Raw genomic sequence first — 11,775 nt, 5'->3', positions numbered from 1 at the left:
CAAGCAGATCGATCTTTGTGAAAAAGAATTTTGTTGGCTCAAAAAACGCATCTTTATCTATAAGAATCACTATTAATAAGCAAACATCAATGTTCATAAAATTACTGAATTTTTTGATGAGATATGTTTTTTTGCTCACAAAGTCTTGAATATGAAAGAATACTTCAAGAGCATGAAATTTTGGTTCCTAAACGTTTTTTTTATAAGAAACAAACGACTAATTTTAATAGATCGTCACTATTTGTGTTCTGAATGATTGTTTAATGGTCACACTCACGTATATATCAATTATATGTGTTAAATGCATAACCAGGTAGGTCCATGAAAGTATCACTTGTTTATTGAAAATTCATAGAATCAAAAACTTGAGGAAAGAGATTGAGGGTCACAGACCTACATGTATTCTTTTTTCTAAGTCACAGCTTCCATATTGTTTCATTGGGGGGAGGGGTTAAGTGGCTTCCAGGCTATATTCTCAACATTTTTAATCTTTTAGATCCTGAGATCCTAAGGTGCTAAGTCTTAAAGTCATAAATTGCCAAATTTTTCGGGGGTCTTTGTAGGGGGTACCAGGATTTGCCTAAAAACCAGGGGGTGAGGATAAAGGGTGGATCAAATAAGAAAGGGGGTTTGGAAATTTCGCTCAATTTAATCATAAACAAATGGTAATAGTCTTGAATTAAAAATATTATACTTGGTTAGAATGACCATTATTGTTTCCTATCAAGGGAACCTTTTTGGTAAGATATCCATCAGCAAATGGTTATAGCATCGTCCTCCAACATAGTGTCCTTCAGGGTCTCTTTCCCCCCCCCCATGCCTAGAATGAAAATTTTCCATTCCCCCCCTTCATTTTTCCCCACCCTGCCTCCAAAAATTTCTGTCCCCCCCCCCTCAAGCATAAAAAGCTGTAATTTGATGAATTTAACGCTTATTGTTTTCCCTAAGGTAGTTCTAATTTAAGAATAAATGGAAAGGATTGTTGTTTTTAAACCATAATATTGCTGGTTAAGAAATAAATGAAAGAAAAACTAAGCATATGCTATACACCCAATTGAGTGATAGTAAAACCAGATGTTTTTCAATTTTGAATTGATTTTGGTGAGTTCCCCCCCCCCCATGCTTAGAATGAAAATTTTCCACCTCCCCCCCTCGTTTCCCCCCACCCTGGCTTCAAAAAAAAATCTTTCCCCCCTATATGTCCTTTTGACCTCAAAACCCATTCTCCCCTGAATCCAAGGGGGGAGAACACTTTGTCCAAAGTGCTAAAGTTACATACCTTTTAATTTAATTCACCCTAATACTAACAATTTGAAAAACTTATTGTTTTGAATTTTTAGGGTGGAATGACAGTGGGTCAATTAACAACAGTTGGTCAACAACAAGCTTATGATTTGGGTCAACTTTTCAACAAAGAATATATCCAGAAATTCCAACTTCTGTCAGATCATTATCTCCACAGCGAAGTGAGGTAAAGCATTTTGTTTTCTTCGTCTATGCTAACTATTGGCTTTATTTTTGACTAATGCTGTAAGTAGGGCTAAAATAATTACTCAGAATATGGAATTTGAAATGTTGTTTTAGACAGTACCAAAAGGCACTAAAGAGTTAATATTTGTGACTTATAGGTTACAATAGTTGATGCAGTGAAAATTATTGTATCAATCCTGAAAGTTTCATGTATTATTCAAACAATCCTCAGTTGAAAATAAAATGTTTAAAAACTGGAGTTCCGTTGCTCGGTGGATGGTTTGGCTAGTTCTTGATGTATTGAGTCTTGTTGTCTATTTTGGAGAACGTAACGTCGAGAAATATTTAACAACTTTCTTGTTGTATTCAATCACAATTTCTAGTCATATTCGACTGCAGATCCTTTTTGATTCGTTCGGATTTGCTATTAACATTTTTGAAAACGGAAAGATCATTGTTGTGGTCTCATACTTATAGGTTATACATTCTTTCGATGGTATTTGCTTCAACTTCAAATGCCCTCCTGTAACACATTCAGAATACATAATAGAAAAAAAACACATTATTTTCAGGGTACAGAGCACTAATGTGAGGAGGACAATATTGACAGCAAGAAGTGTTGTTGCTGGAATGTATGGAAAGTCTAATATCAAAGGTATGTAAATATTTTTGTGTCATACTTTAAGGCGTGGCTCATTTAAATTGGAAGCTAGTCTTCCAGGCCAATTTTTGGACCTACCTCCGAGTACCCCGGTGGATGTCCTATAAATTAACCTGTGTTCGTCTGTCGTCCGTTTGTTTGTTCGTCTGTTACCAGCTTTTCTTGAGATTGGCTCATTAGTTTTTTCTGATTTTTGGCACAAAGATGCAAAATGGCAATGGCCAAAATGTGACGGAGCCCAATTTTCGAGAAAAATATTTTCCGGCCGAAAATACCGGAAACATGCCGGAAATTGCTGTTTTTCTAGATTTTCATTGGATTTTTTCCTTATAATTGGTTGTTTTTTCATTCAAAAACATTATTAATAGCAATGCCCACCATCAAGCATGTTTTAATTTTCAATAAATTTTGGAGCCGGAACTATTTAAAACAACTATTTTCTCTGGAAAGACAGTATTTCTTGAATTTCTCGAGCTGTACTTTATATTTTTTATGAAATTTTGCACACTGATGCAAAATGACAATACCTAAAATTTGACAGAGCCCAATTTTCAAAAATAAATATGCCAGAAAATCCGGTTTTTTGACATTTTCTCAAATTTTCATCCTTAGTTTTTTCTGATTTTTTGCAGAAAGATGCGTATCCGCAATGCTCAAAACATGGCCGAGTTCGATTTTTGAGAAAAAAAATTTTCCGGTTGAAAATGCTGGAAATCGCTGTTTTTGAAGATTTTCATTTGATTTTTTCCTTATTATTTCTATATTATTGATAACAATGCTCACTATCAAGCATGATTCAATTGTCAATAAAACAGATTTTTGCGACTAGAACTTTCTATTTATTTTTTCCCTACAACCCTTCCCTCTCCCCCCCATCAACAATCAATGATGAATTTATTGCATTTTGCATTTTTGCTAAACGCTATATTTTCTGACTGATTTTTTTCATTTTTCTCCTTGCATTGTTATCTAACTTTCATCATCAGGTAGGTCCATTCAGCATCTAGCTTGTTTTTATTTGATTTTAAGGGTATGGATCAGTATGGATTGCTGTGGTTTTGTTTTCTTTCATACAAATTTCTCTCAGTTTTTGAAAAAGTAATACTAAAAACCTTTTGAAACATGTTTTGAAATTTAATTTATACTTTCAAAGCCTTATTTTGAATATTGGATCAAATGTGTAATAGTTATTGGACAGTTGCGAGTACAATATGAGGAATATTTTACGAGTTCCGAGATTTTTCCGTCCAATATACAGAAAATCCGGAACAAGTAAAATATTTCCATATTGTACAAGCAAAATGTCTGATAACTGGTTTATCGGTGACCCAAGAAATGCACTTTTTGTGTTGGAAAAGAGCGCAGGACACTTTTGTAGCAAAGTAGTTTCTTGTCAATTTATATTTTGTAGTACCATGTAAAATACAAGATACTGTACTCTTTTCAACCAATCAGACTGCAGCTATTTTTTGTATCGCCAATGAATTAACTTATTTTAAGATAATGTATCCTAAACTTAGCCGATATTTTGTTTCCATACTCAACGTCATCTTAAGAACATCTTTTGTTTATTTCAAAGAGACTTTGATCATCAACACGATGCCTTTCGAAGAAGAATATTTGCTTCCAAATTGGAGTCATTGTTTACGTTTGAAAGATCGGTTTGAGTTTCTACAAAAATACATGAAGTATCTACCAAGCCAAGATGAAGTGCTTTATTTCAACCGACTCATTGAGAATACTGATCAAGAAAATATGATTCAATTTGTTCCTCTTCATGACATAATGGTGTGCCGAGAGGTAATTCACTGTTCTTGACCACCTGTATAACGGAAACCCTGCCTTTTTCACTTATAAACATTACTGGACCCCCCCCCCCCCCAAAAAAAAAAAAAAAAATTAGCCTGAGGGTGGCTAAAAGGTTAAAAAGTCTCTGGCCCATGATTTACAAAGTTTTTTTCAAACTGCAAAACAAAAGTTTCCAAGCGCAAAGTAACTTCTTTTCCGTTTTGCGCCCCTTGATCAATTTATGTAAACAGCTAACAAACTGAGCCGGTCACCGAAGTTGTTTTTCCAATCCATGTTGGAGGATAGGAAGTTATTTTTCAAGAAAGGGGAAGAGGAGGTCGTATACTTTGCTCGACATGAAAAGATTGACTAAGTTGGTTACATACAACCAGCCCGAGTGTAAGATACTGGGTATTTCTAAGAATTATTTTTTCCAAAAGGCACATGGCTTCGAAGTTCCCAAAGAACTGAAGAAAGTAGAAAAACATTTGGTCAGACGTGCATCAGAAAACCAAGCCCGTATTCTTGGTGGAAAAGAGTGAGTTATACATAATGGGTATGAACCAGTCCTGGATAAGTTGCCTCTATGGTAACCACAAGTTGACTTCGGATGCCTTTTCTTGACTGATGAAGTGCCTAGCCTTCTTCGAAAACCAATTTTGTGGTTAAACTACTTTGAAAGATTCTATGTGATAAACGTTTGTTGTGTACAAAATTATCAGTTAACTATTTTGCTGGTTGATTTAATCCTAATCTTTTCACCTCAAAATTTCCATTTACAGTATTGATGCATTGAGAATGTCATGTGGGAATTTACTCAATGAATTTTGTGAGGTCATGGAACAAGCAGTAAAAGACAATCAGTAAGTTCGTATACTACAGGGTATCCATTTTTTTTTCATTGCACGGCATTTTAAGGCTTCCTCCTAAACGAACTGATTTCCCGCCAAAACTATATTCCATATTGCAAGGGTATATCATATCACAAGAGTTTCTTTAACGTTTTCGATACTGTCGTCGAAAGTAAATTTCCTTGTAAATTCACTTTACCAGACTTCTTAAATGCTGAAGACGCTGTCAAAAGTTGATAGGTCATGTAAGACAATTTGTGTTAAGACATTTTCCTTTTCTTAACGGGCACAATACACTAAATATATTCTTAGTTTTGTATGGGAAAACGTTTCATTGATAAGACGAGGAAGATAAGAATGACCCTTGTATCATATTATGTTTTCGTTATAATCTCAGCCCCTACAAGATGAACCTATACAGTGCGCATGACACTACATTGAATGCTCTACTCATGGCCTTTGGAAAATGGGACCGTTATTCTTGGCCCAGATTTGCTTCTTATATTGCATTCGAACTTTACAAGCATAAAGAGGTTTGAAGGCTTTTTTCTTTCTCTTGTTTGACATTATATAATTAATCATAGTTAGCAAGCTAGAGGCCAGTTTTAAATCACGTTTGTAAGTTTATTCCTATAGTTTAGGCCGTATTAAACTTCATAGCAACGTCAATTCATTATCTGACAAAAACTTGCCTTCTTTCGATTGAACTTGACCTGACCGACCTCTATTGCAAATATTTTTACGACTTTAGTAGGTTAAAGTTCTGATAAGTTCTAGGTCAAAACATCACCTCAAAAATCACAGTGTGCTTTAGAGGGTTCATTATTAATTATTCATTTTTCTACAATTGAATATTTTGAAAAATGAATCAAAAACATGATTTCCAAATCCTATCCTCAATTGAATCGTATTCAAACATGATACCTTCTTTTACGTGAAAAGGTGTTATTGTTGAAATAAAAAAGTTAGAAAGATGAGTATTATTTCCTTGACATTAAAGGTCATATTAAAAATGAACCTTTAAGTCCGTTGATCCTCACGAGAAACTGTCATTGAAAAGTTGAAATCAAAATTTGATATCTTTATGTCAAAGTTTTATAATCTTTCTTGTGTTTTTCAGGACGATAAACATTACGTGAGAGTTGTATATAATAAAAAATCATTATTGTTGGATCAAGAAACCAATGCTGAATATATTCCACTCGAAAGGTACTTCTAATTTTTTTATTCACAATTTCGTTATTATTTCGAAATTATAATAATTCTTTCTTTTTTTTCGAAAAGAGGAAGCAAAATTTATTAATATGTAATTCGTTTTCATAGTTTGTGTTTCCTTTCGATAATGAAACAAAACATTACAAAAAGGATGACTTTCACTTGTTTCAGGTTTTTCGAGTTGTTGAAGAAATATCGCGTGAAAGACTGGAAAACATATTGTCAGAGAAAATAGGCTCGAAAACCCTCCACGTTCAATATCCCACTTCCTTCGTGCCGTAGGTATTACCGCATATCCACTAGTTTTTTGCTTCACACTGCTATTTTTATAGGGTAATTGATTTTTTTAATCGCACTAATTATAATTTTTACCAAAAATGCTTGTATATTTTTAATTACTTTTAAACGGGTAATTTAAGAATTGCCATTTTCACTTAATTAATTTGAATCGAATGATATTGTTACAAATTTGGAACTAACAGTTTGTGATGTCATTGCTTAAATTCACTTAATTAACCGTATTGTTAAGTCGTTCGACCTTTCAAAAATTCCTTTGGTAGTAGAAGAGCCACTGGTTTTTTTTGGCTGTGTCTAAGTTTCAATTAGATAAAGCACTAATAAACACACTTTATTTAGGATTGCTTTTTGGGAGAATAATTTCTCAGTTTGTCTTAGTGCTTTCTTTTCTAAGTAAGAATGGATTCAGTTCGCTCACCCACACATGATGCGACGACGTACACATTAGAACAAGTGCAATTTGTGAGCCGTCATGGCGCTCGTACCACGATCACAAATATTCCAGACGTTCACGACTTCCCTCATATGGAGCTGGCTGATTGGAGTGGATTCGAAGTCAAAACAAGCCTACCCCACATTTTGAAACTTGACAATGGAAAAGAACTTCTTCAATCAGCTTACGATAAAACTATGGAAAGTCGTGGCTTGCAGGTGAGTTTCACATCGTATTTTTGACATCGTGTTTGTTTAAGATATGTGATGCTCACTGTTATCGATTCGAAGCTTTACTGATATTTTTTATACAAAAGGATTCTCCCTAAATATTTTTTTCATTATTTGAATCTTTGTATATGTAGTTTAAATCGATTCAAGTCAAGAGTAAATCCTCATACCATTACCCTTCGTGATTCGAGCAAATGAAATTTTGATCTTTCCGTGGTAAAAAGATGAAATTTTCTTATTTCTCCGACCTTTAGTGGGATTGAAATTTGTTTTTTCTGATTTTTCTAGTGGGATTGAAATTTGATTTTTCTGATTTTTCCGACCCTTAGCGGGACTTTAGAAAACCAAAAAAGGTACATTTAAGGGCGGCACATACCGTACCCTCCATTTGTCTAAGTACCCCCGGGGAAATTTCTTGTTTGGGCTCGAATTAACAACATTTACTATGTGCACTTTTAGAAAAAACTCTCCTTCCCGTGTATACCACAGTATAATTTGATAAATAATCACAGGTTTTTTTATTCTCAGGGAGGAATGAAAGTGGGTGAATTGACACGAATTGGTCGTAAACAAGCGTTGCAGTTGGGAAATATGTTAAAGAAAAGATATCAAGAGAAAAATTCCTTTTTGTCCGATGTCTTCAAATCGAATGATATCAGGTTAGCCTTGCACCCATTTTTGAAAAATCCAGCTTCATTTTAGTGCGGAAGGGGTCTGATTCCCCCCATTGCATTGTTATCCCCTTCTCGAACCTTTATAAAAATGCCTACTATTCAAACAGCACACTGAAATTGTGTGAAAATGAAAATAATATTGCAATTTGGACAAATTTATCCTTAGAACTTTGAGATACATTATGTAGTTTGCTGAATAGTACCTTTTAATATAGAGGTGGGTGGGTGTCACAAATAGAAGATTACAGAAAATATGTAATTCTAACCAGATAAAGAATTCCTCTTTTCTCCACTACTCCCCCCACTACGTGAGAGAAACTTGTCTCTACTTTGTTTAATTTGAGATGAACCTTAATAGTTGTGTGGAAAATTCAACTTTGAGCACTGTGAAGTCATGTTCATAATCCTTATCTTTTCTTTTCGATCAGAATACGGAGTTCGAACATCGAGCGAACCATTTTGACTGCTCTCTTCATCGTCGAAGGTTTGTTTGGCAAAGAAAACATACAAGGTAAGTTTGTATTCCAATACAATTATTTTGTCCAGGAGTAAGTAAATAGTTCCGGTTTGTGGACCCTGTAAAGATAAAAAATCTGGACTCTTTAAACTCTCTTTGGACTGTATTCGGTTATCTATGTTAGTTGTGGAGCGATCTCAATTCGACCTTATTGTAAGGTTTCCTTACTTTAGGAGAACCTTTGGAAATCGAAGTTAAGGAGCGAGATAATGAAACGATGTATCCGAACTGGTGGGCCTGTGAAGCCTTGAAAGAGTGGAAGAGCACTATCAATTATTTGAACTTCACCCCTGACATTGCGTCATTTACAAAAGAATGCAATGCACTGATTGGTTGTGAGTCAGATCCCATTCATATGGTAGCTCTTGTTGATATTATCAAATGTAGAAAGGTAAACTTCAGTTTTCTTTACAACACAGATAAAGAATTGTTACAAACTTCCCTAAGGTGCCGCATACATCCCCATCCCGGTTATCATAAGCTGAATAGCCTGTTTTCAGCTTATAATTACTTTGCTTAGGGTTTTGGAGGTACAATTTCGGACCCCCTTTTTTATTCGGAAACCCCCTACTGTTTGGGACCTTAGAGTACTCACAATAAACTCGAACATCAAGAGAGAGCCACTAGTAGTAATGGGAAGATGCTCATTGTTCGACCTTCCTTTTTCACTTTCTTGTATCCATTATCATGATTTCATTACTGGGCTTCGTTGTTTTAGAGTCATGGGTTCCGTCTTCCAAAAGAGTTGCAGGGTTATGAAGAAAAGATCGGTGAAAAAGCTGCTGAAACTTTCAAAACCATCTTGGAAGGGGAAAACAGGTAAAAACTTTCAGCCCACTTTGGACTTATTTTTTAATCAACAAGTACATCCTCTTGATCGGAGCATTATTCCCATTCGACCAGGCCTCCGAGTCATAACAAGTGCACCAGAAGGCCTAATTTTCTGTTACTTCTTTAGATCGGTTGGTCTCAAGCGATCTATCGGATGTCTTTTGAACGAACTGTGTGAAAATATGGAAAAAGTGGTCAAAGGATGCAGGTATACTTTATAAATCCCTTTATTTTTAAATTGAATTACCTTTTATCTTTAGCTCTAGGGACTTTGATTGATACAAATAGGTCTATTTTCTTGAGGACGGCAAATATTTTGCTTTAGAAGGAAGTACTCGGAAAATACACTTGATTTCTATGGTTTCTTTTTGTCATGTTTGTTTGACCAGAGAAAAAAACCACAGATAAAAAATAACTGTCAAAATGACTAACTGTCAAAATGACAATTTACATAGTACGAGTATAGGAGCAGCTTAGATAATTGATAGTATTGTGTTGACTGAAATATCTCACATTTCTGGCGTTACTGAGCGACTGCAACATATTATTTTCAAACTATTTTTATCGCGTTTTGGAATTTTCTTTTGTTATTTTAATGTAACACAAGGACAAAGATTAGTCTCTGTTTTAATATTTTTTGCACCCGAAAATTTGCACTTTGGCTATTTATGTCTAGAGGCAAAGTCCGAGAAAATCAGATTTTTTGAATCTGTTTACAGTGATGGGTGCTCGTGATTTTAATTTTTGGCTGGACATTATAGGAATGGTGAATAATATGAACAGAGAGAAAAAGAATAATTTTCGTAGCTCAGTTATATAGGCCACTTCGGTGGGGCACTTTTTTATTCCTTTCCTGAAGGCATTTTTTTGCATTTTGCTATTTCAGTGAATTCAAGTTGAAGTTGTTTAGTGGCCACGATACTACACTATTGGCTTTACTGTTGGTTTTAAACCAGTGGTTTGGTGGATCCGTGCCTTCATTCGCTTCCCATATTATCTTTGAAGTCTATAAAAATCAGGTTTGTACACGTTATATATATTCCCAATAAGTAAGTTTGCGACCGCAGTCGAGGGCGACCCGAAGGCTCCCTTTTCGTATAGCTGTCTACCCGAAGGTAGGGGAGGGCGCCACTCTGTTCCCTAGATTTCTCCACTTACCCTTGATCCGTCTCTTTATGTGCTGAGAATCAAGCAGAGAGACTTCAAGTACCATTTTAGGAATCTTTGGTATGACCCGGCTCTGGATCGAACCCACAACCTTGCGCACCGTAGCTGGATGCTCTACCTTCATGCTACGGTCAATTCCCAATTCTCATTATAAAAAGAATATTACTATAGGTCAATGTTTATCAAAAACTTCCAATAGTAAGAAATCGCACACAATAAAATACAACGTGGTGGTGAAATTACGAACATTCCAAGAATATAAAAACACTGAAAGTTAAGAACGAAGGCTTCCAAAGATTTTGAGCGCTCTTATAAAAATAACGTGTAGACATGAATGTGTTTATATTTTGCACTGCTGTGTTGTATTTGCTTATTGTTTGGAGATATGACATAATTACACTCGCGTTCAATACATTTCTTAATCTCCACCATTTTCTAATCCCATATAGTAAATTATGTACAGACTTTTATAACTTTTTTGATATAGGCATCAGAGAAAGGTATCGATGATTTTCAACTAATTTTTCTTTAGTCAAATGGTAAACATTACATCAACATCATATACAATGGAGAAGAGTTGAACTTCGAGCAACAGGAACGATACCTACCCTTGGCTGAGTAAGTTATCTTTGACAATCCCCCCCCCATAATGATTTCTCCCGTTATTTTTTCACCCGAGTTTACCCAAGGGCTCACCACTGGCTCTTCTCAACGTTTGAGTTGCTTGCTACACGTTTTTTTTTATAATAACAAACTATATAAGAACATAAGCCTTCGATGGCAAAGATGTTAAGAACAAGTTAAGAACATTTTAAGGCTTTGCGGAGACTCTAGAACATCGAATTTCGTAGAAAAATGGACAAAAATACTCACAAAATGGTGAAAATAAGAACATGTTAAGGCTTGAAACTCAAAAAGTTAAAAACGTCCGAAGGTTTCAAATATTTTAGATGTTCTAATTAAGAAAACGTGTATATTTATAAATTTAAGATGTCAAAGTCAAGCAGCTTTTTTTTATAATCTGATTATCATTCTGTAAATTGCACACAGACTACACTACAGCAAGGTTACTGATGCTGTTTATGAGGTGTTTCTTAAGAAAGAGGTGTAGTGCAGTGATTTTGATGGTTTACATTTTCTTTCTTTAAAGGTTTTTGGAAAGGATCAAACTCTATCGCAAGACTTCGCTCAATGCTGAGGACTGATTCATGTTTTAAATACTTGATAGTAATATGCGAGGGGATGAATGAATATTTTTACTGTTGAAAACTTTATCAGATAAGTTCCTCTCATAATAATTCAAAAGATTTTTTTTTGTTACAATTTTAATGAAAAAAGAAATGAGCTTTAAATATTAAAAAGATTTACAAATATAATTTTATAGAGAAAGTCAGATTGAAAAATTTATAATTCATTTTTATCCACTTTGCTATCCACCCTGTTCTAATAAATTGTTTATTCATGTTATACATGACGTAATCTTTTATACGGAAGCACCCGAGATAACCCGGAACTAGTGGCAAAATAACAAAAGACTAGTGGCAAATTTTGCCACTAGTTCCGGGTTATCTCGGGTGCTTCCGTATAAGAGATTACGTCATAAATATCATGAATTTTTTGTCTTTTCCTTCTATCCTAACC

At 34.8% G+C, this 11,775-nt stretch overlaps 2 protein-coding genes across 2 annotated transcripts; both read left to right on the top strand.

The window, feature by feature from the left end:
• Positions 1-1,340: 1,340 nt before the first annotated feature.
• LOC136824212 (lysophosphatidic acid phosphatase type 6-like) lies at positions 1,341-6,460 on the top strand (the record flags this gene model as incomplete). Its single annotated transcript, XM_067080394.1, is given in 8 exon segments — positions 1,341-1,471; positions 2,043-2,125; positions 3,711-3,931; positions 4,360-4,457; positions 4,702-4,782; positions 5,168-5,303; positions 5,891-5,979; positions 6,157-6,460. Coding segments are annotated over 8 exon segments (903 nt in total), but the record flags the coding sequence as incomplete, so codon positions are not given.
• On the top strand, positions 6,179-11,529 carry LOC136824223 (lysophosphatidic acid phosphatase type 6-like). The gene is made up of 10 exons (XM_067080400.1): positions 6,179-6,267; positions 6,661-6,933; positions 7,474-7,604; positions 8,048-8,130; positions 8,310-8,527; positions 8,855-8,955; positions 9,095-9,175; positions 9,854-9,986; positions 10,667-10,752; positions 11,285-11,529. Exons 2-10 carry the CDS (start codon positions 6,682-6,684, stop codon positions 11,337-11,339), a joined length of 1,140 nt encoding a protein of 379 aa, XP_066936501.1. The 5' UTR covers positions 6,179-6,267; positions 6,661-6,681; the 3' UTR covers positions 11,340-11,529.
• The last annotated feature ends 246 nt before the right edge of the window (positions 11,530-11,775 follow it).

The sequence above is a fragment of the Clytia hemisphaerica genome, unplaced genomic scaffold, assembly GCF_902728285.1.
Source record: "Clytia hemisphaerica strain Z4C2 unplaced genomic scaffold, Clytia hemisphaerica genome assembly, whole genome shotgun sequence".
Lineage (NCBI taxonomy): Eukaryota > Metazoa > Cnidaria > Hydrozoa > Leptothecata > Clytiidae > Clytia > Clytia hemisphaerica.
This window is presented reverse-complemented; position numbering and strand designations above follow the sequence as displayed.

Excerpts from the sequence above, each read along its gene's own strand:
- LOC136824223 (XM_067080400.1), top strand. The coding sequence starts at position 6,682 with ATGGATTCAGTTCGCTCACCCACACATGATGCGACGACGTACACATTA. Across the intron at positions 7,605-8,047 it reads TTCAAATCGAATGATATCAG|AATACGGAGTTCGAACATCG; the intron begins GTTAGCCTTGCA and ends CTTTTCGATCAG. Across the intron at positions 8,528-8,854 it reads ATATTATCAAATGTAGAAAG|AGTCATGGGTTCCGTCTTCC; the intron begins GTAAACTTCAGT and ends TCGTTGTTTTAG.